At 40.8% G+C, this 22,499-nt stretch overlaps 1 protein-coding gene and 1 long non-coding RNA gene across 2 annotated transcripts in view; one reads left to right on the forward strand and one right to left on the reverse strand.

The window, feature by feature from the left end:
- Window positions 1–4: 4 nt before the first annotated feature.
- Window positions 5–19,805, forward strand: LOC132382947 (uncharacterized). The gene is made up of 2 exons (XR_009508509.1): window positions 5–17,164; window positions 17,588–19,805. It is a non-coding gene; the product is annotated as an uncharacterized LOC132382947 (long non-coding RNA).
- Window positions 19,317–22,499, reverse strand: part of ivd (isovaleryl-CoA dehydrogenase) — a 99,711-nt gene continuing 96,528 nt past the window's right edge. The window contains exons 11-12 of the mRNA XM_059953548.1: window positions 21,429–21,501; window positions 19,317–20,924 (exon numbers count right to left, since the gene is read on the reverse strand). Of these exons, the coding sequence (XP_059809531.1) occupies window positions 20,791–20,924; window positions 21,429–21,501 (207 nt within the window). The 3' untranslated portion in view covers window positions 19,317–20,790. The remainder of the gene's footprint in view (window positions 20,925–21,428; window positions 21,502–22,499) is intronic.

Raw genomic sequence — 22,499 nt, forward strand, 5'->3', positions numbered from 1 at the left:
TCCCTCACGGAGCCGGCTCAGTCAAGGAGGGGCTCCGGGTGCACGCCGATTGCCTCCAGAGAACGTGACTAAAGCGTACCCAGGACCTTGTTACAGACCGGATCCAATCAAAGGTCCAAATGTTTTACAGAATAATGGGAGTGAGTTAAGGGCTGGAATCTCATCGAAGGATTCAGGCGATTTATTTATAGAATAATGGACAGCTAGCGTGAGTAATAGACTGGAGTCTTATTAAAATAGTTCGAAATTGATTCTATATTGAATAATAGATATCCTTTAATGCGCTGAAAGCTCGGATATAATTAATGCGCTTCTGCACCCTGTGATCATCACTATCCAGTCCTGCATTTTTCGCCCGTGGCAACTGGGTGTCTGGCTGGGTTTACCAGAGGCAACCACTTTGTCGCCGGGTCCGGAGTCAACGTGTTTGCCCAACCGGGTCAGGACGGCAGGTTGACTTTTTTTCTGAGGGGCCCGGACGGAGCCCCGGGTTTGGTGGTCACTGCCGCCACGAACAAGAGGAGGCAGTGAATCGAGACCAGCAGGCAACCTGCTGGAGGAACAAGGCGACTCCGGCGGTATCTGTGGGGAGAGCGGGGGCAGGGAGGAAGTGTATTTGTTCACCTCATTTATTAAAATGAATTTGAGTTCAACAGCGATCATCATAGGATTGGAACCGAGTTCTGTTGTTTGTTTAGTGCAGCCCTCTAGATCATCAGCCCTGGTAACACCATCGTCACTCCTATTCAAACCAGGTTTTCAAGTGAGGATTAGAGGTCGACCAGTAATCACCATAGAGAGGGCTACAGTCTGGAGTCTGACCTATTGAGGAAGTCCCAGAGGGTATTTACATAGTACCCGCTTAGTACTGCACCCACAGTGTTGATTTGTTCTTGGATCTGGGTCAATGCTGCACCAGGAACATGGTACAAATAGGGCAGGGTAGCGTGGTGGTTAGTGTAAGGCCCACGACCCGCGTTCAGATCTGCCGCTACCTGCAAGGAGTTTGTACGTCCTCCCCGTGACCATTAGGGTTTCCTCCACAAGCTGCGGTTTCCAAAGACATATGGGTCAGTCGGTGATTTGGTCACATGGGTGGCACAGGCTCACTGGGGCAGAAAGACCTGTTACCATCCTATATCTCCAAATAAATAATTTTTAAAAACCTGCCACCTGGATGTGCTGAGACTGCCTGTGAAGTGTCACGCGGGACCACTTTGCCCTGTGGTGTGGGGCTCAAGGCCCACACCTCCAATTGGATGGGATGGAAGCTGCAGCCAGAGGCCACCAGAGAGCCTAAACAGCAGGGAATGACTCTGCTCCGTGCCAAGGAGCATTCCCATCTAAACTGCTCCCATTGCCGGCATTTGGCCTGGTACTCCCTCAATGTGCTGTTGTAATGCATTGATCTGTATGCTTTGCACATGAACGTACCTCAGTTCATGTGCCAACAAGAAAACTATTTACTAATTAATTTAGAACATAGAGCAGAACAGCACAGCCCAGGCCCTTCAGCCCAGGATGTTGTGACAACCTTTTAATTTACACTACAGTAATATGACCATTCCCCCCTGCATAGAGCTTTCCATTTTTCTATCATCTAGATGCCTATCAAAGAGACTCTTCAATGTCCATAATGTACCTTCCTCTCCCACCACCCCAGCAGAGTGTTCCACGCTTCCACCACACTGGACAAGGTCTCTGCCTATCCACTCCTAATATCTTGTACTCCTCAGGGCCATACTTTCTGAAACCATTTAAAAAAATCTAGAGTTTTGCACAATACTGTAGTTCCCTGAAAGCATTGACAGTTTGGGGAGAACCAGTTAGCATGTTTGCCTTTACCAGTCTGTGCATTTAGTATGACAGCTGGGATATCATGTTACAAGATATTGGTGAGACGACACGGAGTACCGAGTGTAGTTTAGGTTGCCCGGCTGTAGAAGGACGTCATTAGGCTGTAAAGAGTGCAGGAAAGATTCATATGGATATTGCTGGGACTTGAAGGCTTGAGTTTGAAACGGGATAGCTTAGGGCTTTCTTCCCTGGAGGGTAGGGGTGATCTTATAGAAGTTTAAAAGATCATGAGGGGCATGGGATGATTCTTAGAATGGGAGTTCCCAGCCTGAGGTCCGTATTACTAGCTGGGCTCCATGCATGAAGCAGGTTGGGAACCCTGTAAGGGAGCTTGAAACTAGAATGAGAGAGGAAAATGTTAATGAAGACCTCAGGGCAACTTTTTTGCACATAGAGGGTAGCGGGTATATAGAATGAGCTGCCAGAAGAAGTGGTAGAGGTGGGTACAATTACACAGTTTACAAGCCATTTGGACAGGCATGTGGATAGAAAAGGTTTGGAGGGATATGGGCCAAATGCAGAGAAATTGGACAATTTCAGGTCAGTATGGACAAGTTGGACTGAACTTTGTGTGCTGTGAAACTCAATAACTGAGGTCAGTAGGTATGTTCACCCTGAGCAGCGGGGTGATTCAGTGATGGGAGAAGACAAAGTTCCAGGCACTACACTGTGCACTAACAAGTGCCCACCAGGGTACCAACACATCAGCATTGTCAGTAATAAACCTTTTTTTGCATAAAATGCTATAAAACTCCCCTTTTAATACTGATTATATTAATGCTGTCATATCTGAGATTGCAAGCTAATAGTGTAGAAGTTGGTGTATAATCTAGGGGTCTGGGTGATCTATGCTCGCAGAATAATGGGCAGATGTGTATGCATGGGTGAGTAATCCAATCCAGTTCAGGTTGGGTTTATACATTATAAATGGCCCATAGAGACACTGGCTGGAACTCAATCAAAGACATCAGATAAATTCTATAGAGTATAATGTTTCCTCGCGATAAGCTGGATTCTAATTGAGAGATGGTGATGATTTGTATAAGGAATAATGGAGAGATGAGTAATGAATCTGAAAATTGGAATATGAAAACAGCAAAGAATGACTAAAATGAATTAGAATGAGGCAGATTTGGCTGGGAATCTGAAAAGAGATGCTATGAGTCTCTAGTTATTTAAAGATGAGAAGAATGATCTAAGTGAGCGATGGTCCTTTAGAAAGTGTTAACGGGAATGAATAATGGATAACAAGGGACTGACAGATGAGTTTTCACTCTCCTGCAGGGATTCTCAACTTGGAATCCATGGAACTTTTGGTTAATGATTGGGGTTCATAGCACAAAAAATTGGGGTCACCAACTCTAGTAGAATATCTAGAAATCTCCTGGAAATAATGTATATCGGAAATCGACAGAGAGAGGGGACTCGGAGAAATTATGATCGCCAGAGATGTTAAACCAGCAAACTGTTAAGAGCTGCATATTGCTGATTCTGGTACCTGATTGACTTCATCCTCGGTTCTTAAAAGATATACGTGAAGAGTTGTTTTTAATTTTCCACAATTCTACATTTAGGGCAGATTCTTTTAGATTGAAAAATGGTAAATGCAACTCATTGCTTCATGGTCTTTGTAGAATCACTTGATTCTGGCATGGTTCTGGAGGACGGGAAGATTGCAAATGTCACTCCACACTTTAAGAAGGGAGGAAGGCAAAAGAAAGGATAGTATAAGCCAGTTAGCCAACCTCAGTGGTTGGGAAAGTGTTGGAGTCTATTATTGAGAATGAGGTTTCGGGTGCTTGGGGACTAATAATAAAGTCAGTCAAAGTCAGCATGGTTTCTGTAAAAGGAAACCTTGCCTGTCAAATCTGCTAGAGTTCAACAAGGAAGCAACGAGTAGGGTGGACAAAGGAGAGGCAGTGGATGCCATTTACTTGGTTTTTCAGAAGGCATTTCTTAAGGTATTGAACATGAAGCTGCCTAACAAGATAAAATCCTATGGTGTTACAGGAGAGATACTGGCATGGATAGAGGAATGGCTGACAGGCAGGAGGCAGTGGGTGGTTATAAAAGGGACCTTTTCTGGTTGGCTGCCGGTGACTAATGGTGTTCCTCAGGGTCAGTATTGAGACTGCTGCCTTTCACACTGTTTGTCAGTGATTTAGATCATGGAATTGATGGCTTTGTGGCAACGTTTGTGGATGATACGAAGATAGATGGAGTGGTGGTAGTGCTGAGGAAGCATGCGATTGCAGCAGGAAGAATGGGCAACAAAGCAGCAGATGGAATACAGTGTTGGGAAGTGTATGAAAATGCATTTTGGTAAAAGGAACAGTAGTGCGGACTATTATCTAAATAGGGAGGAGGTTCAAACATCAGGAGTGCAGAGGGACTTGGGAGTCCTCATGCAAGGCTCCCGGAATATTAATTTATGGGGTGAATCTGTGGTAAAGAAGGCAAATGCCATGTTGCCATTTATTTCAAGGAGAACAGAATATAAAAGCAAGGAGATAGTGCTGAGCCTTTATAAGACACTAGTCAGGCCGCATTAGAAGTATCGTCAGCAGTTTTGGACCTCTTATCTCAGAAAGGATGTGTTGTCATTGGAGATAGTCCAGAGGAGGTTCATGAGGATGATTCTGGGAATGAAGGGGTTAACATATTAAGAGCGTTTGGCAACTTTGGGCCTGTGCTCACTGGAATTTAGAAGAATGTGGGGGGATCTCAGTGAAAACTTACCAGATGTTGAAAGAACTAGATAGGGAGGATGTTTCCTATGGTGGGGGTATCCAGAATTAGGGGCACAGCCTCAAAACTGAGGTAAGGGTAAGTTTTTTTAGCCAGAGAGTAGTGAATCTGTGCAATGCTCTGCCACAGACTGCAGTGGAAACCAAGTCCAGAAGTTGATCATTTCCTGATCGGTCAGGGCATCAAAGGATATGGCAAGAAGGCAGTGTATGAGGTTGAGTGGGATCTGGGATCAGCAATAATGGAACGGCAGAGCAGACTTGATAGGCTGAATGGCCTAATTCTGTTCCTACATCATATGGTCTTATAAAGGGAGGGAGACAGAAAGCAGAAAATACAGAGCATAAACGAGAGAAAATCTGCAGATGCTGGAAATCCGAGCAACACACACAAAATGCTGGAGGAACTCAGCAGGCCAGGCAACATCTATGGAAAAGAGTACATTCGACGTTTCGGACCGAGACCCTTCAGCAGGACAGGAGAAAAGAAGTTGAGGAAGGTGCGCCTTCTAAATGCATGGCATAAGGTTGGTCGCAGGATACATGATAGTATTAAAAGCATTGAAAAATTTAAGGTAATCAAGAGACATCAACATTGTTTTGGGAAAGGGAAGTGTCACCAAGTTATTGGAATATTTTGAAAAAGTAACATGTACAAAGGAGATCTGGTACATGTAGTATATTTAGATATCCAGAAGCAATTTGATCAGTTACAATATCAGATTATTGCAGAAAATAAAACCTTATCGTTTAAGAAGTAAAGCATTTTCTGGTGAGCAAGAGGTAGTGAGTGGTGTGTTATAAAGATTGGTGCTGGGACCTCAACTTCTTATAATTTCAATACATGACGTGAAGGCATCAAAGGAGTGGTGTTAAATTTACTGAGGTAGGAAGGAAAGCAAGCCATGAAGAGGACATAACAAGGCCACAAAAGACAGAACATACTTGAACAGAGAATATAGACTTGTTCTACATACAAACACATATAAAGAATAATTATAAATAGATTGTGGAGAGAGATCTGGCCAATGGGAAAATGTGAAGCTACAAACAGAGAATGCTGGATGAACTCAGTAAGTCAGGCTGCCCCTCCAACAATACTGCCTGATTTACTGAGTACCTCCAGCATGTTGTGTGCGTTTGTCAAGGTCTCCAGCATCTCTTGTGTTTGGAGAAGTGTGAAATCGTGCTTTCAGACAGGAACAATTTTTAAAAATGTACATACTGTATTTCCTCCTGTGGGAGAATCCAGAACTGGAGGCCATTGTTTAAAATTAATGTTCAGCCATGAAAGGCAAGAGATGAAATCTTTTTCTTTCAGAGGTTGTAAGTCTTTCAGCACACTTTATCCTTCCATGCAGCGCCATTTTACACATACACTCCACACCTCATACCTACAGACAGTCACAGTCCTACTGTGTCTTCACATGCCCTGCTGCTACCTAGAAGAGTTTCTCTTGCCAAGTCACTTTCTCATTTCCTCTCAGTCACCTTATGTTCAAATACTCCTGCACCTTGTATCACTTCATGTACATAATAATCAAGTCTGCGAGGCTAAGCTAATCTTACGTCTATATGGCCACACTCTGTTACTTCTGCATTGTTTTATAGGACTGCTTCTATTGAGTTTTTATTTTTTTAATTGTGTTCTTCACGCTTATTGTGACTTTTAAATGCTGCTTCAGATTCAGAAAAACAATCATTTTGTTCTTCTTTACACTTGAAAATTGAAGAATACATATTTTTTGGGACTGCCCTGTTATCAAAAACTATTGGAGGGGGATACACAATGCCCTACAAGACATCTTTAAATGTGAAATACCCTTGGAGAGTAAGACCATATATTTTGGATATATACATCAAGAACGGTTGAAAAGAGATAAATATTTAATGAATATACTGTTGGTGGCTGGTAAAAAGACACTTACTAGGAAATGGTTATCACAGGCAAGCCCAACTTTAAATACATGGATGGAAATTACAATGGACATTTACAAAATGGAGTAGATAACAGCATCTGTTAATCATAAGCTGGAACAATTTGATTTATACTGGGAAAAATGGTTTAACTACATAATGCTTCATAGGCCTGATTTTATTCTCACAAATCAATGAATCTGTTGTAAAAAAAAATCACTCCCTACTTGTACATAGTTCTTTCCTTTTGCTTGTTTTTTCTTTCCACTCTTTTCTATTAGTGTATACCTCAGATAAATACTTTGTGGGGATTTGTGATATATATGATATATATGTACAATGTCTGAAATACAGCTTATGGAAATGTTTGTTTGATGATGAACTTCAATAAAAAAATAAATTACAAAAAAAAAGAAAATTGAAGAATAATAAACTATCTTGAATTTTTTCAAAAGCAGTAAAGCAGAATTTTTGAACATTAAGACAATGGTATATAGATTCTTGATAAGTTCTCACTAAGCAAGGGGTAGGGAGGAATGTAAGTTGAATCACAAGAGACTGCAGGTGCCGGAATCTGGACCAACAGAAAAAGTGCTAGAGAACTCCAGCTCAGGCTGCTTCTCTAGGGGAAAATAGACAGTGGACATTTTGGGTTGAGATCTTTCATCAGGACCGTACTGAGGTTATAAGCAGGTCAGCTAGGACTTTATTGATTAGTAAACAATTTTCAAGTGCTCAATGGCCTCTACCTGCACAGAATTACTTCACTCATGTGGAATTTTATTCCAGATTATGAGCTAATTAAGAGATTCAGATACATTTCATACATAACAATGTATATCTGTGAGCTTGTTACTGATTTATGTAATATAGAAAAATATGTGTATGAGTTCAGGTAACAAAAATATTTGATTGAAAAATTCAGTTCAGATTTATGGAATAATTTTCTTCTGCATTGGCAGTCACCTAGAATTGAGAACGATTGCTTCACTAACATGAACAATAGAAGATACTGTATCTGCATGTTGGCTACTTTAGCATGAAGGGATCTGTTGCAGCACAAGCATAACAAGTTGAGGTCTTGGTCTGATGGCAAGGGAGTCCAAGATGATTTTAAAAAATCGCCATTGAATGAACTTTAACACACAAAGGGCTACCAAAGCACTAATCACATTCAGACACCTACTAACACTCTTAATGTTCCTTCTGTGTGCGAGATCAGGCCATACTGAATAGGACTGCATTTTCTTCCTGCTCCCATTTGTAACAAGAGTTGTAGTCAAAATCCTGTTTAAGGGAAGCAATTATTCCAGGTGGAGAATAATTGGTAGCAAGGTTGGAATCTGACTTGGAGATTCAGCTGACTTATTTCGACTGTAATAGCTACCTGGGAGCAAAGACTAAATTTCACTATTTCGAGTAACATCCACAGCTATAACACTGAGCCTCTGACAGTCTGATAATGAGCATTTCCTCAGAGTTCATCAGATATATAAAAGGTTAATGCAGGGAATCACTGCTCAAGCATATGTTGGACGATATTCATCAAGCGTTATATCAGTTTAGGATTAGTCGTGCTTTATTTTCTGATTTGCTTGAGATTCTGGGTTGATTGACAACTGTCAATGAAGATAGAAAGAGGCAACAATTATACCAGTGCCTGAGAAAAGTAGTGTGAGCTGCCTTAACAACTATCGCCCAGTAGCACTCACTTCTACAGTGATGAAGTGCTTTGAGATGTTGGTCATGGCCAGAATCAACTGCCACAGCGAGGAGTTGGACCCATTGCAATTTGCCTATCGCCACAATAGGTCTATGGCAGATGCAATCTCAATGGCTCTTCACACAGCCTGGAATCACCTGAACAACACAAACACCTATGTCAGTAGGCTGTTTATTGACTATAGCTCAGCGTTTAACATCATCATTCCCACAGTCTTGATCGATAAACTACAGAACCTGGACCTCTCTACCTCCCTCTGTAATTGGATCCTTGACTTCCTAAGCAGAAGACCACAATCTGCACAGATTGTTGTTAATACCTCCTCCTCAATGACAATCGACACTGGTGTACCCAGGGGTGTGTGCTTAGTCCACTACTCTTCTGTCTCGATACACATGACTGGGTGGCTAGGCATAGCTCAAATACCATCTATAAATTTACTGATGATTCAACCATTGTTGGTAGAATCTCAGATGGTGACGAGAGGGCGTACAGGAGTGAGGTATGCCAACTAGGGGAGTGGTGCCGTAGGAACAACCTTGCACTCAACGTCATTAAGACGAAAGAGCTGATTGTGGACTTTGACAAGGATAAGACAAGGAAACACTAACCGATCCTCATAGAGGGATCATAAGTGGAGAGAATGAGCAATTTCAAGTTCCCAGGTACCAAGATCTCTAAGGGTCCAATCTGGTCCCAAAATATCAATGCAGCTATAAAGAAGGCAAGACAGTGGCTATATTTCATCAGGAGTTGGAAGAGATCGGGTTTGTCAATTAAAACACTCGAAAACCTCTATAGATGCATCATGGAGAGCATTCTGACAGGCTGCGTCACTGTCTAGTTGGGGGGGGGGGCTACTGCACAGGATCAAAAGAAGCTACAGATAGCTGTAAAATTAGTCAGCCCCATCTTGGGTACTAGCCTCCGTAGTATCCAAGACATCGTCAAGGAGTGGCGCCTCAGAAAGGCAACATCCCTTATTAAGGACCCCATCACCCAGGGAATGACCTCTTATCATTGTTACCATCAGAGAGGAGGTACAGAAGCCTGAAAGCACACACTCAGTGATTCAGGAACAGCTTCTTGCCCTCCACCATCCAATCCCTAAATGGACATTGAACCCATGAACACTACCTCACTTTTAATATTTCTGTTTTGCACTATGTTTAATCTATTCAATATACATATATATTTACTGGAATGGTTTTATTTATTTATTTATTTTTATTTCTATATTATGTGTTGCATTGAACTGCTGCTGCTAAGTTAACACATTTTGCGACCCATGCCAGTGATAATGAACCCGATTCTGTTTCTGATGTTAGGTCTGTGATTGGAATCCCTAAGCGCTAGAAATCCAGGTTATCATTAAATAGCACTTGGATGGAAGATTGCTGAAGTCAATTGCAACCCTTGACCTGACATAGACGTAACATAGAGTCATAGAGCACTACTGCAGAAAACAGGCCATCTGAACTGTTATTCTGTCTAGTCCCATCTACTTGCACTGGATCATAGCCCTCCATACTCCTTGCAACATCTTTTATATGTTACAATTGAACCACATCCACTGCATCTGCTGGCAGCTTGTTCCACACTCTCACCACCCTCTGACTTAAAAAGTTCCCCCTCATGTCCCACTTAAATATTTCACCTTTTAGCCTTATTACTTTAAATTTCAACCCTAAACATGATCTTATTTGCAACTCATACAGGAAACAATCTATTCTGGAGACATTGGGGATTGTAGTTGCTATCTACTGAATCCATTCTCTTTGGGATCCATTTATATGATTCATGATTGCTTCTTGATGGCTGTTTGATTCCTCAGGATGCAAGAAGCTGATTTATATCTATTGGGTGCCAGAAGTTTTAATTTCTGACCTAGAATTATGATATCAAGGATTATTGGGGGCATTCTTCTGGGAAGTTTTCCCACAGGGCAGGCAGTCTTGGGTTGCCAGTTTGGGTCACCATCTACAATTGGAATATCAAAACCAGACTCTTATGTGCTTTATTAAGGACTAGAAAATATATTTTATTTACATCCATGACAGACCAGCCCTTTAAAACCATTTAGATGTTATTAAGTGTCATTTCTAACAGTGGAACTAGACCTTTGAAAGAGCCATCTGTTTTTTCCCCATTTTCTGCCACTCCAGAGCCCTACAAAAAATTCTCCCATTACTTATTTACCGAATTATTTTAAAAGTAATTATTAAATTTGCTTCTGTTACTCCTACATACAATAGCTCTGCTTTAAAATGCCAAGTGAAATTGTACCCAAACAGTAGAGAATGCTGCAGTTTGTACACAGCAAGTTCCTAAGTTTAAAAAAAGCAATGATATACTTTAATAAAAACACAAAATGCTGGCAGAACTCAGCAGGCCAGACAGCATCTATGGGAGGAGGTAGTGACAACGTTTAGGGCCGAAACCCTTCATCAGGAGGGTTGATGTACTTCATCAGATTTTAAGATCTGCTGACATTGACCAAAGGTATTGATTGTGGAGAATATCTCTGTTTAAATCATGGTGCAAGATGTGTTATGCATGCCTGGTAAAGCAGACAGTGCTTTGATTTGATGTCTCATGCAAAAGACACCACCTCCAGCAGTGGAATACTCCCGCACTGTGGTACTAAAATGCCAACCTCGACTACATGATCAATCTGTGTTCGAGTGGGATTTTAACCCACAATCTGACTCAGAGGCAGGAGCTTCACTGAAATATTGCACTTCTTGAGAAGGAGTTCTGATGTCTTCTCTGCTAAAAGAGTGACTGAATTCTTTGCCAGGCACAAAGAATTGTCAAGATGGCAAGTAGGATGCACAAGCAAGAAAAAAATCTGCAGACGCTGGAGATCAAAGTAATACACATAAAATGCTGTAGGAGCTCAGCAGGCCAGACAGCATTTGCGAAAGAGAGTGAACAGTCAATGTTTTGGGCTGAAACTCTTCTTCAGGACAATGTGTTTCTCAGCATTGCAGTTAATATACATCCAGGGAATCTGACACAATTGGAGGAGCGGTCAGGAAGATTCTCATTCCTTCTGCAATCCCAGGGGTTGGCAATAACTTCTAATGCTTCGCATATGTGTTTCTATTAGGCAGTTACATTTCCAGAGGCATAACATACTCTAAATCACTCGAGCTTTGATCTCCCAGTTGAGCAGAAATGAGCAATATAACTGAGAGCTTCTAAGAAAACCTACGCGTTTTGAAGTTTTTTTTTAACCATTGGTTTATACTCGCCTCCTGAGTGTTATGACATGTGTAGGATAGCTGAGGCCTGTTGAAGATTGGTGTTTTGTTGTTACCTCTAACAGTTAGCATCCATCAGTGAATAAGCTACCTCTTTCAATTCAGCTAGAAATACCCACCTTCACTGACATGCTTGAGTGAACAAGCAAAAATGATGTAGGAAATGACTAGATGAACCATTAGCACTGACCTCTCCCCCTCCCCAACACCACAAAAGATCATGACAGCTAGTATATTATGGCAAGGCATTTCTGGAGAAGGGCCTAATCTGGAAAAGTTAACTCAGATTCTTGCTCCACAGATTCTGCCTGACCTGTTAAATGTTTCCAGCAATTTTTTAACTTTTGCTTCTAATTTCCTATTTTCATTTTTTTTCTTCAAAGATTAAACAGACTCTGCTGGCTCCTTTCCAGCGACCCAATGCTGATATGAATCACTTTTAATTAGGTCTTCCCTCAGAGGTGTGTGCTTAGCCCACTGCTTTACTTTCTCTACACCCATGACTGTGTGGCTAGGCATAGCTCAAATGCTATCTATGAATTTGCTGATGATACAGCAGAATCTCAGATGGTGACGTGAGGGCACACAGGAGTGAAATATACCAGCTAGTCCAGTGGTGTTGTTGCACCAACCTTGCACTCAATGTCAGTAAAACCAAAGAGCTGATTGTAGACTTCAGGATAGGTAAGATGAGGGAACACACCCCAATCCTTACAGAGGGATCAGAAGTAGAGAGAGCGATAAATTTCAAGTTCGAGTGTTAATATCTCTGAGGACCTAATCTGGTCCCAACATAAAGAAGGCAAGACAGTAGTTATATTTTGTTAGGAGTTTGAGGAGATTTGGAATGTTACCTAGAACACTTGAAAACCTCTACAGGTGTACAATGGAGAGCATTCTGACTGGTTGCATTACCATTTGGGGTGGGGTGGGGGCTACTGCACAGGATCAAAGTAAACTGCAGAGAGTCAGCTCCGTATTACCCTCCATAATATCCAAGACATCGTCAAGGAGTGCTGCCTCTATCATTAAAGACCCCCACCCAGGACAAACCCACTTCTCACTGTTACCATCAGGATGGAGGTGCAGAAGCCTGAAGGCACACACTCAGTGAAACATTCTTTCCTTCTGCCATCTAATTTTTGGATGGACATGAAACCTCACTTTTTTATTTAGGTTTTTGCACTACTTATTTAACTATTTGATATACTGTACCTAGACATATGGATACATGTATATGTATCTGTAATTCATGGTGTTTGTTTCTATTTTATTAGGTATTGCATTGTACTGCTGCTGCAGAGTTCACAAATATCGCAACATATGTCAGTGATACTAAATCTGATTCTGAGGATCAAGAATCAAGAATCTGATTCTGAGGATCAAGAGGTTTCCACTCCAATACTTTGGGTTCTAAAACAGATGATGCCACCGTGGGGCTTTCTGAGTCTACTGGAGGGAGAAGAAACTTAAAAGGGATAGGCAATATGGGAGGTGATGCATTTCCTCCACCATTTATAGCAAGCTTTTGTGATTTGGGCCCCAGTATTGAGGATGCACGGTCTGGGAGAGGATATTTACTTTTCCTGTCAATGGATTTATAGAGTCATAGAGCACTATTGCATGGAAACAGGCCTTTCAGCCCATCGTACCTATACCATCTTGTTTGACTGCCCTCCATACCCTTCTCATCCAAGCTTCTCTTAAATGTTACATTTGAAGCTGCATCCCACTTCTGTTGGCAGCTCATTCTGCACTTTCACTGTCCTCTGAGTGAAGCCCGCATGTATTTACTCTATTTATACATCTCTAATTTTACATATTTCCATAAGATCTCCTATCATTTTCCTACACTCCAGGAATAAAGTCCAAACATATTTAACCTTTATCAATAACTCAGGTCCTCAAGTCCCAACAACATTCTTGTAAATTTTCTCAGTACTCTTTCAAACTTATTGATATCATTCCTGTTGGTAACAAACCAGAACTGCACACAGTACGACAAATTTGGTCTCACCAACATCGTATACAACTTCAACATAACATCCCATCTCCTGTATTCTCTCTTTATGGCCTTGTCTACTCTTGATGCCACTTCCAAAGAATTATGGATTTGTACTTCCAGGTCCCTTTGTTTTTCTGCACACATCAGTGCCCTACCATTCACTACATAAATCCTGCCCTGGTTTGTCCTGCCAAAGTATAATACCTCACACTTGTCTGCATTAAATTCCATTTTTCAGCCCAGTTGTTCAGCTGGTCCAGATCCTGCTGCAAGCTTTAACAACCTTCCTCACTGTCCTGGTCTCATCAGCAAATTTCCCAATCCTTTTTACCATATCATCTAAATCATTAATGTGGATGATAAGCAACAATGGAACCCAGCACGAATCCCTGCGGCACACCACTAAAAGCAGGCCGTGAATCAGAGACAGCCATCGTTTACTACCACGCTGTCTTCTCCTGTTCAGCCATTGCTGAATCCAATTTGTTACTACTTCACCCTGAATGTTAAGTAACTTAACCGAACAAACCAGCCCCCCCATGTGGGACTTTGTCAAAGGCTTTGCTGAAGTCCAAGTAGACAACATTCATTTTCCTTGTAACCTCCTAATAAAACTCTCCGAGTCTGGTTAAGCATGATGACTATCCCTAATCAAGCTTTTTCTATCCAAATAATTATACAGTATACCCTGTCCCATAGAATACCTTCCCATAATTTACCACAACCGATATCAAGCTCACTAGCCTGTAATTTACTGGCTTATTCAGAGCCTTTCTCGAACAATAGAAGAAAATTTGCTATCCTCAAGTCCTCTGGCACTTCACCCGTGGCTAACGATATTTTAAATATTTCTGTAATTTTTGCAGTAACCTCCCTCAAGGTCCATGGGGATTTATCCACCCTAATTTGCTTCAAGATAACAAACACCTCGTTTTATAATCTAGTTATGGTCCACGATCACACTACTCTTCCCTCAGTTCTACAGACTACGTCCGTCTCCCAAGCAAATACAGATGCAAAATAACATTTAATATTTCCCCCATCTCTTTTGACTTCATGCAGACGACCACAGTGATCTTCAAGAGAACCAACCACTATGCTGTTCTTAATATATCTGTAGAAGCCCTTGGTACTCTCTTTCACGTCATCTTTCAGAGCAACTTCATGTCCTCCTAGAGCCCTCCTCTTTTCTCCCAGATGTTCTCTTGCATTTTTTATATAATCCTCAACACCTTACAACTGCCTATACCTAATATGAGCTTCCTCCTTCTTAACAAAGGCCTCAATGCCCCTCAGAAACCAAGAATCCTAAATCTGTTAGCCTTGCTTTTTATTCAAACAGGAACAAACAATTCTTTAATCACTTTTGAAGCCTTCCACTTAACAAACACCCCTTTGCCTGAAAACAACTTGTCCCAATCCACATGTGCCAGTTCTCTTCTAATGCCATCAAAACTGGCCATTCTCCAATTCAGAATCTCAACCCAGGGACCAGACCTATCCTTCTCCATAATTATCTTGAAACCATTAGAATTCTGATCACTAGCTCCGAAGTGTTCCCCTACACTTATTTTACTTCCAACTGTTAATGCTCTACAAATTTGCTCCTTTAAATCCTGCTGACTATTGAGAGGTTTATAATATAGTCATCTTTCTTATTCCTCTATTCCAGCCATACTGCCTCAGAAGATGGGCCCACCAGTAGTATTCCCTGAGCACTGCTGTGACAATTCCCTGATGAGCAATGCTACCCCTCCCCCTTACCCCTCTGTCAGGTCTGAAACAACAGAACCCCAGAACACTCCAAGTCTTACCCCTCCTGCAGCCAAGTCTCACTAATGGCTACAACATCATAATTCTATGTGCTTAGCCACGCTTTTAAAGGTCATCTGCTTTACCTACAATAATCCTTAATTGAAATATACGCAACTCAGAACATCAGCCCCACTATCCTCAGCCTTTCAGTTTCTATCTTTGCATGTAGGCTTAATATCTACTTTCTTCAGAGGCACTCCACTTGCTGCCCTGCCACCCTAGTTCCCAGCCCCCTTCTCCCCAGAGCAACACTAGCAAACCACACCACAAGGATTCCCCTGCACTTCAGCTGCAAACCATCCCATTTGTATAGGTCCCACCATCCCTGGAAATGGGCATAATGGTCTGGATTTCTGAAAACCTCCCTCCTGCACCATCTCCTTAGCCACATAGGATTTTCAGAACATTTTTAGAGAAACCATTGACATTAATTTGCCAGTGTACTGAGATATCTTTGCAGGTAGTCCATGCCTCAGACGTCCATAGAAGGGGAGTGATCACAGCTGCCCAGTAGACCATGAATTAGTAGCACCAAGCATTCTGCTGGAGGAGCTCAGTAGATTGAGCAACTATGGTGGTATTGGGGGTGGGGAGAGGAAGGATTTCTGGACACTTTATGTCTCAACCCTGCATTCCTGCTGACTGTGACTTTATCCTGGATTTGACATCTCAACTTTCAAATCTGGTTTCAGAGATGGCCCAAGGCAGCTTGGCACACTAAACAACAAGGTCTTGTACCCCTTAAGACTAACTGAGGTTCTTTTAAATAGGGATCTTTCTCACCATCTTCTCCATGGTCACCCTATCACCAACCCTATTTCCCTAAATGGGGGGCAAAAATTAAATTGAGTACCATTTAATATGGGCCTAAACAAGTTCAAATGATCAGCATTTTATATGGTAAACACCATGCCCATAAATACAAATTATACAGGATGGTGCTGCTAAAACAAACCAATATCTTGCTCCCTTTAGCAATGAATTTTTCTCATTACTCAACATTATGACCAGAATACAATAACCTTTTTTTCCCCTCACTTTTGCTTTGTTCTCCTTGTAAACGGCATGTACTGTGTTGACCCTAATATGAACACCAGTATATTTACTAAAATTAAAAGCCATTTGCCTGTTCGTAGTCCACTAACCTCGCACTTCTAAAATTCTTCTAAGTATTTTCAAACCTCTACTTCCTTAGCAATGCAAAGGTATTGGCATCATCTTCAAATTTACATCCCAAATACCCAGAATCACTGTCGTGAGATATAACCTGGTGTGAAGGTCGTGTACTGGTCTTTCTTCGTTCAGAGAGTATCCAATGGATTCCCCTCCAAGCTTTGCTAAAAAAAGTTTGATCATTTCTGATAATTTGTTCAACGTTCACAAAACACTCCTTCATGTTATCTCTTATAACCTCCTTCCCAAATTGGCCTGGTTTCCTAGCATTTTGTATCCTTTTTTAGAGAGCACATACTTACTCTTCCCAACACTACTGACCCATTCAGGAATAGAAATGGAATCGAGAGCACCTACATAATTCAGTGTTCCAATGCATGGATGAAGGGAACCCACCCCATTATCTATTTTGTCGGGTAGTTGTTAAATAAACCCATTGTCTATCCTGATCCATTCATACAGAAAACACCATTTGTAATAGGAGAAAACAGGTAAGTGTCAGGGTTGCTCCTTTCAAACACTGTTCACCAGCCATAGAAGAAAGTGCATCACCTGTAGATTTTATTTAAACACACTGAACCAACTGTGGAATCATGACCAAAGCCTAATCAACTCATCCATCACAGGCTGCATTGGTGATCTAGAACTCACAAAGTCCTAAGTAATTGAAATGGTTCAGGTCTAGAAACCTAGCAGTAATTTAAATAGTAACTTTGTATTCAGGTTGTCACTTGTTGCTGAAGAATGAAAAGCTAATATTTTGTTCCCTGTACCCCTCTATCTCTCTTTCCTTCTTTAAGATGCTTGTAAAATCTGACCTCTTTGACCAAAGCTGGTGACAGTTTTCAGCAGTTCTGGTTCAAGGAATGGGACTTTCATGTCTATTGCCTGGAGGAAAGTGTAATTAAACAAAAGTTTAGGCCCAGCTTCAGTTTATCTTGTCTAAAAATATTCTGCCTGCTTAAACGATTATTGGTTAACTTTTCTTCAGGATTCATTTAAATGGTCTTCCAGTACTAAGTTGAATAATGCCGTGTTGAGGATTCACATGAATTAATCACTTCCTATTTGTTCTGTTATGAAGGATGAACAACTCTGATGGGCAGAAGGGTGCAGAGTCGCCAATGCCCCCTCCCCTTTTGGAGAATCGCAAATCGCTACTATTTCAATGCTGTTATCAAGGAAGTAAGAGAGACAAAGGAAACCTGCCAGGGCAGTTGTTATTGATAACAGCTCATGAAAGTTAATGAGAGAGAGACATAGCTAAGAGGTGCCACAAAAGAGGAGCGGAACCACTGATTACTACTATTGTCTTTTGGAGAAGGATTGTTTACTTGGCACTGTTTTATTCATTGAAAACCCTCAGGGGGCAACCAGAGTGGGCTGGTTTGATGGGTTACATCATCCCAACCTGATTGACACCTGAGACCCCGTGAGTGGGGATAAAAGTGAGGTCTGGGGTAACTCCCCTCAGATGCACCAGGAGAAATGCTAGTGAGCATCAGAACCTCCACGAGACAGGGTGGGAGACCGGAGACTGAACGAAGGGTCGGTAAATTTTAACTCACAGTGTGTTGTAGCAAGACCGGTGGGGGCTTGTGTGTGTGTCCACCCTTGCCTGGGTGACGAGTCCACCATGGAAGAACGGTCTAGCTAAAGGACGGAGGGGTCATACGTGAATGGCCACCACAACAACGCATCGATGGATCAAAATCATAAAGGAAGGTTGGCAAGATAATCGCTGTTATTGTTCACGTTTTCTCTTTCTCTCTTGCTCTCTCTCTCCAACAATTGCAACACATCGACAAACAACTACCGCAGCCTGCATGAACTGAACTTTATATTTCCATCTGACAATTCATTATCCCCTAGTCAACGATAGAGCTTGTTTCATTAGTGATTATTATTATACCTGCACTTTTAGGTCTAGTATTGCTAACGTATATTCTCTGTATATTCGCATTGATATTATTTTGTATATTTTTGCTAATAAATATTGTTGGAAATAGTATCACCAGACTCCAAAGGACACTTCTATCTTTGCTGGTAAAACACCCAGTTACGGGGTACGTAACAGTTCCAAAGGTCTCAGTCAAGCACAGGCATTCCAGACAATCAAATAGGCTAAGTAATCTTAACATTGCATGCTTGAAAGGGTTGAGAGATCCCTAGCTCCATAGAGTTATGGTGATGCAGTGAGGGACCACTGTGAATCGTGGAGAGGACAATTGGAAGAGTGTCTTGACTATGGCATCCAGCTTCCTGCTCAAAAACCAAGAAAATAGTAGCAGTTATTTGTAGTCAGCGTATTAGAAAATCTGTCCAATATTCTCTTATATAGTATGGTGTCATTAAAAAATGCCAGTAAAGAAGCTTGGGCATTTTACTAGGTTTACTATGCAGTAGATATACAAGCTCGTTTAAATGTATTAAGGTAAATTGTCCATTGAGGCAATTTTACTACACAATATGTGTACTTTTCCAACCCAAATGAACACTTTGTCAGCTACCATCTTCAATCCTCTGCTTCATTTAGCTATTATTGGATGGAACAACTTTCGGCAAAAGTCTATAAGAAGCTTCCGTAACCCCATAGCAGCTGTGATTTAGAACTGCAAATCTTTCAACGTCAAACTCAGAGTCTACAATGCCAAAATTATACAAAGATTTAACTGGCAGACCACTTTCACAATATGCCTTTTGTAATTGATTACAATAATTTGATCAAATTTACAATATGAATATTCAAAATTCTCTTGGTTTGGTAATGAAGATTCATTTTCAGGTAAGCAAACACAGAGAGAAGTCACAAGAATAGCTCAAAGTGTTTGCAACACCTTCAGTTAACACTTTATTCATTAATGAATACAAACTGGGATCTAGAAACAAAAAGTTCTTGAAGTGTTAAGAAACATCCAATCACTGAACAATGTGTTTCTTCATTTCCCAACTGATAGGGGAAAAAACACTACAGTAATATTGAGAGTTTTGGGAAATCAGTAACAGGGAAGAGAGCAGCTCATCTGATGAAATATGCAGGAATATGTCCAAACAGAGTTGTTAACTCTGCACAAAATCCTTTCTGCACATGAGCATGTTGTCTCACCAAGAATGAATTTCCCAGTATGAACAGGTCAGTCTAGTAGAAAGATTTGAACAACATATGACAGCTAAGGAGGATTATCTGTATTTGTAACCAGTTCAGTAGTACGAGAAAAGAATTCTTGTTCAATGACATCATGTTCTACTTAATAATAAAGTGATATTTCAAGTTCATCTTATTGCACTATACATCATAGATACCCCCCAGAAGTCATTGTTCAAGTGGCACTGACATTTTGAAAGTGAAAAAACAGGTTTTACAGCTTGTTACATGGGACATGACTCGTATATTACAAAATGTAAAGAATGGATCTTTTCAGCAATAGAAAACTTACCATTACTGTTCCTCAGTAATTCCTAACCTGGAGTTCACGGACACCTCGGCTAATGGTCGGGGTCCTTGGCATAAAAAAGTTTGGGAACCCCTGCTCTAGACAGTCTCACTGAAAAGCAATTAAACCCAAGAGGTATTGGGATGCTGTATCTTTAAAATACACATTCCTTGTTACAGTAAAATAATACAAACCGCTGCATCAGTACAACCTGCGTGAGTGCATCTTCTGGCTCTGTGTAACGCTATGAAAGCTCCATTAGAATTTATAGCTTTCATCCAGAGGTTGCTGACCAGGACAGTCTGCATCTTAATTACTATTTAAGAAAGTTAATCTGCCAATGATTTACATTATAGCTTTCCCAACAACAGCAATTGAATATTTACATATATAATCTGATCCACCACTGAACAAGTACAGAATATGTACACAGCAACAAATAATGCAGCCAGCTCTCCTATTTAACATGTAGCACTATGGAGATATTTTAATATGCCATTTTTCTCCACATTAACAATAATACACCACCTAGTAGATTAAACCAACAGACCTGAATAGTAACGCCAAGTTAGTATCATATGGGTCATCTTCTGCTGTGCTAACCGTAGCACCTTTCCTTCCTGATACTTCAGTAGAATATTTCACATTTAATTAAAGTCAACATTCATGATTTTACTTTGCAGTTGATATTTCTCTAGGATAGAAGAATGTCTCAACAGAAACCAAGGCACTTCAAAATATAATGCATATATGCCTTAAAAAGTTGATATGAGATATTGCCAGAATAAAGTACTAATTTGTGGGAGGAGGAGGAGACACATGTTTGATCTTGGTGGGATGCTGGGAGAATGGGTTATTTGTAAATAGCATTGAATGCTCTGCCGATGATCAGCCTCCTGACTTCACTGGTTCCAGCTCCTATTTCATACAACTTAGCATCCCGCAGAAAACGGCCCATGGGATAGTCATTGATGTAACCATTGCCACCTGCAAGTCCAAACACAACAAAAAAAAGGATGAATAGATTAGACCCAACTAGCAAAGACTACACTGAATAGATTCTAATAGTACCATAAAGTCCAAAAGTGCAAAACTAAAGACTAACATTGGAAGAGAAGACCATTCATAATATTTCAGAATTCATTATCAGTAAACAAGAGAACTGAAATCCTTTGGAATTTGAATTCAATTTGAACTAAAAATGAAAAATAGAAATGTGTAGCTGTAAGAGTGGCCAAGAAAATTCCACCTAATTTCCTAATGGATGAAAAGAGATTGAGTAAACTTGATTTGCAGCTTAGAAGAATGAGTAGTATTTAATGGGAAATTAACATTCTAGCTCCTTTACTCAGTTCCTGATTTCTGGAGGACCGCATGCCAAATGCTTTCTGGTTTCCAATTATTGTTTCCCATCTTTCCATTTATGTTGGCTTCCTAATCGTTTAGGCTTTGCTTTCTTCCCCAGAGAGTTATTGTTTAGAGAACACATACCCAAACACTGGATTCCATCCAAGGCCACTTGGGTTGCTGACTCTGCAGCATAAAGAATTACACCTGCACAATCCTGTAAAAGAAAGCAGATATAAATGAGATCCTGTGTTCCCAGTGTTTAAAATCCAGGATTTTAACTGTCCACAGTCTTAGTCAACACCTTGCAATTGTCCCAACCAAACTTTTAATGTCTTCCCAAGTCTAAACAATGCAACAAAAAAAACCCACTTGTATTAATTACTCTATTACATAAGTTTAATTTATGAATTTGTATGATAATGCCACTGACTCTTTGGGGTATACGTCTTCAATTTACAAATCTGTTTCTCACTATAATAAATGGAATACCATTCTGCGTCCTTAAAAATTACTGTATTAAAATATCCATGATAGACGTATTAAATCTGTAATATATCCGCCATGGATTGTGTACATAAATCTTAGATTAGATTTCAAGGTTTCAAGTGTACATGTAATGTCAGAGAAACGTACACAATATACAGTTGAAGTCATTAAAACTCATTGTTCAACCACTCCACAGATTTCATATTAGTAAACTATAGTTTTGGCAAGACGTTGAGGACAACTACTTTGTGCATAAAACAAGTAATTTTTCCAACAACTGTTTACAGACAGATTATTTCACTTTTAATTGACAGTATCACAATTCCAGTGGGTCAGGTAGACAAGTACCTACTTCCACAGTAAAATGAGTCCTATATCGACATAACCTGAAAGGCTGCTCAGCAAGGAAGAAGCCACTGCTCCAAAACCACCATAAAAAAGCTGGACTACAGTTTGCAAGTGCACATGGAGACAAAGATTACCTTTTGGAGAAACGTCCTCTGGTCTGATGAAACAAAAAAGTTGAACTGTTTGGCCGTAATGACCATCGTTATGTTTGGAGGAAGAAGGGTGAGGCTTGCAAACTGAAGAACACCATCCCAACTGTGAAGCATGGGGGGGGGGGAGCATCATGTTGTGGGGGTGCTTTGCTGCAGGAGGGACTGGTGCACTTCACAAAACAGATGGCATCATGAGGAAGGAAAATTATGTGGATATATTGAAGCA

The sequence above is a fragment of the Hypanus sabinus genome, chromosome 2, assembly GCF_030144855.1.
Source record: "Hypanus sabinus isolate sHypSab1 chromosome 2, sHypSab1.hap1, whole genome shotgun sequence".
Lineage (NCBI taxonomy): Eukaryota > Metazoa > Chordata > Chondrichthyes > Myliobatiformes > Dasyatidae > Hypanus > Hypanus sabinus.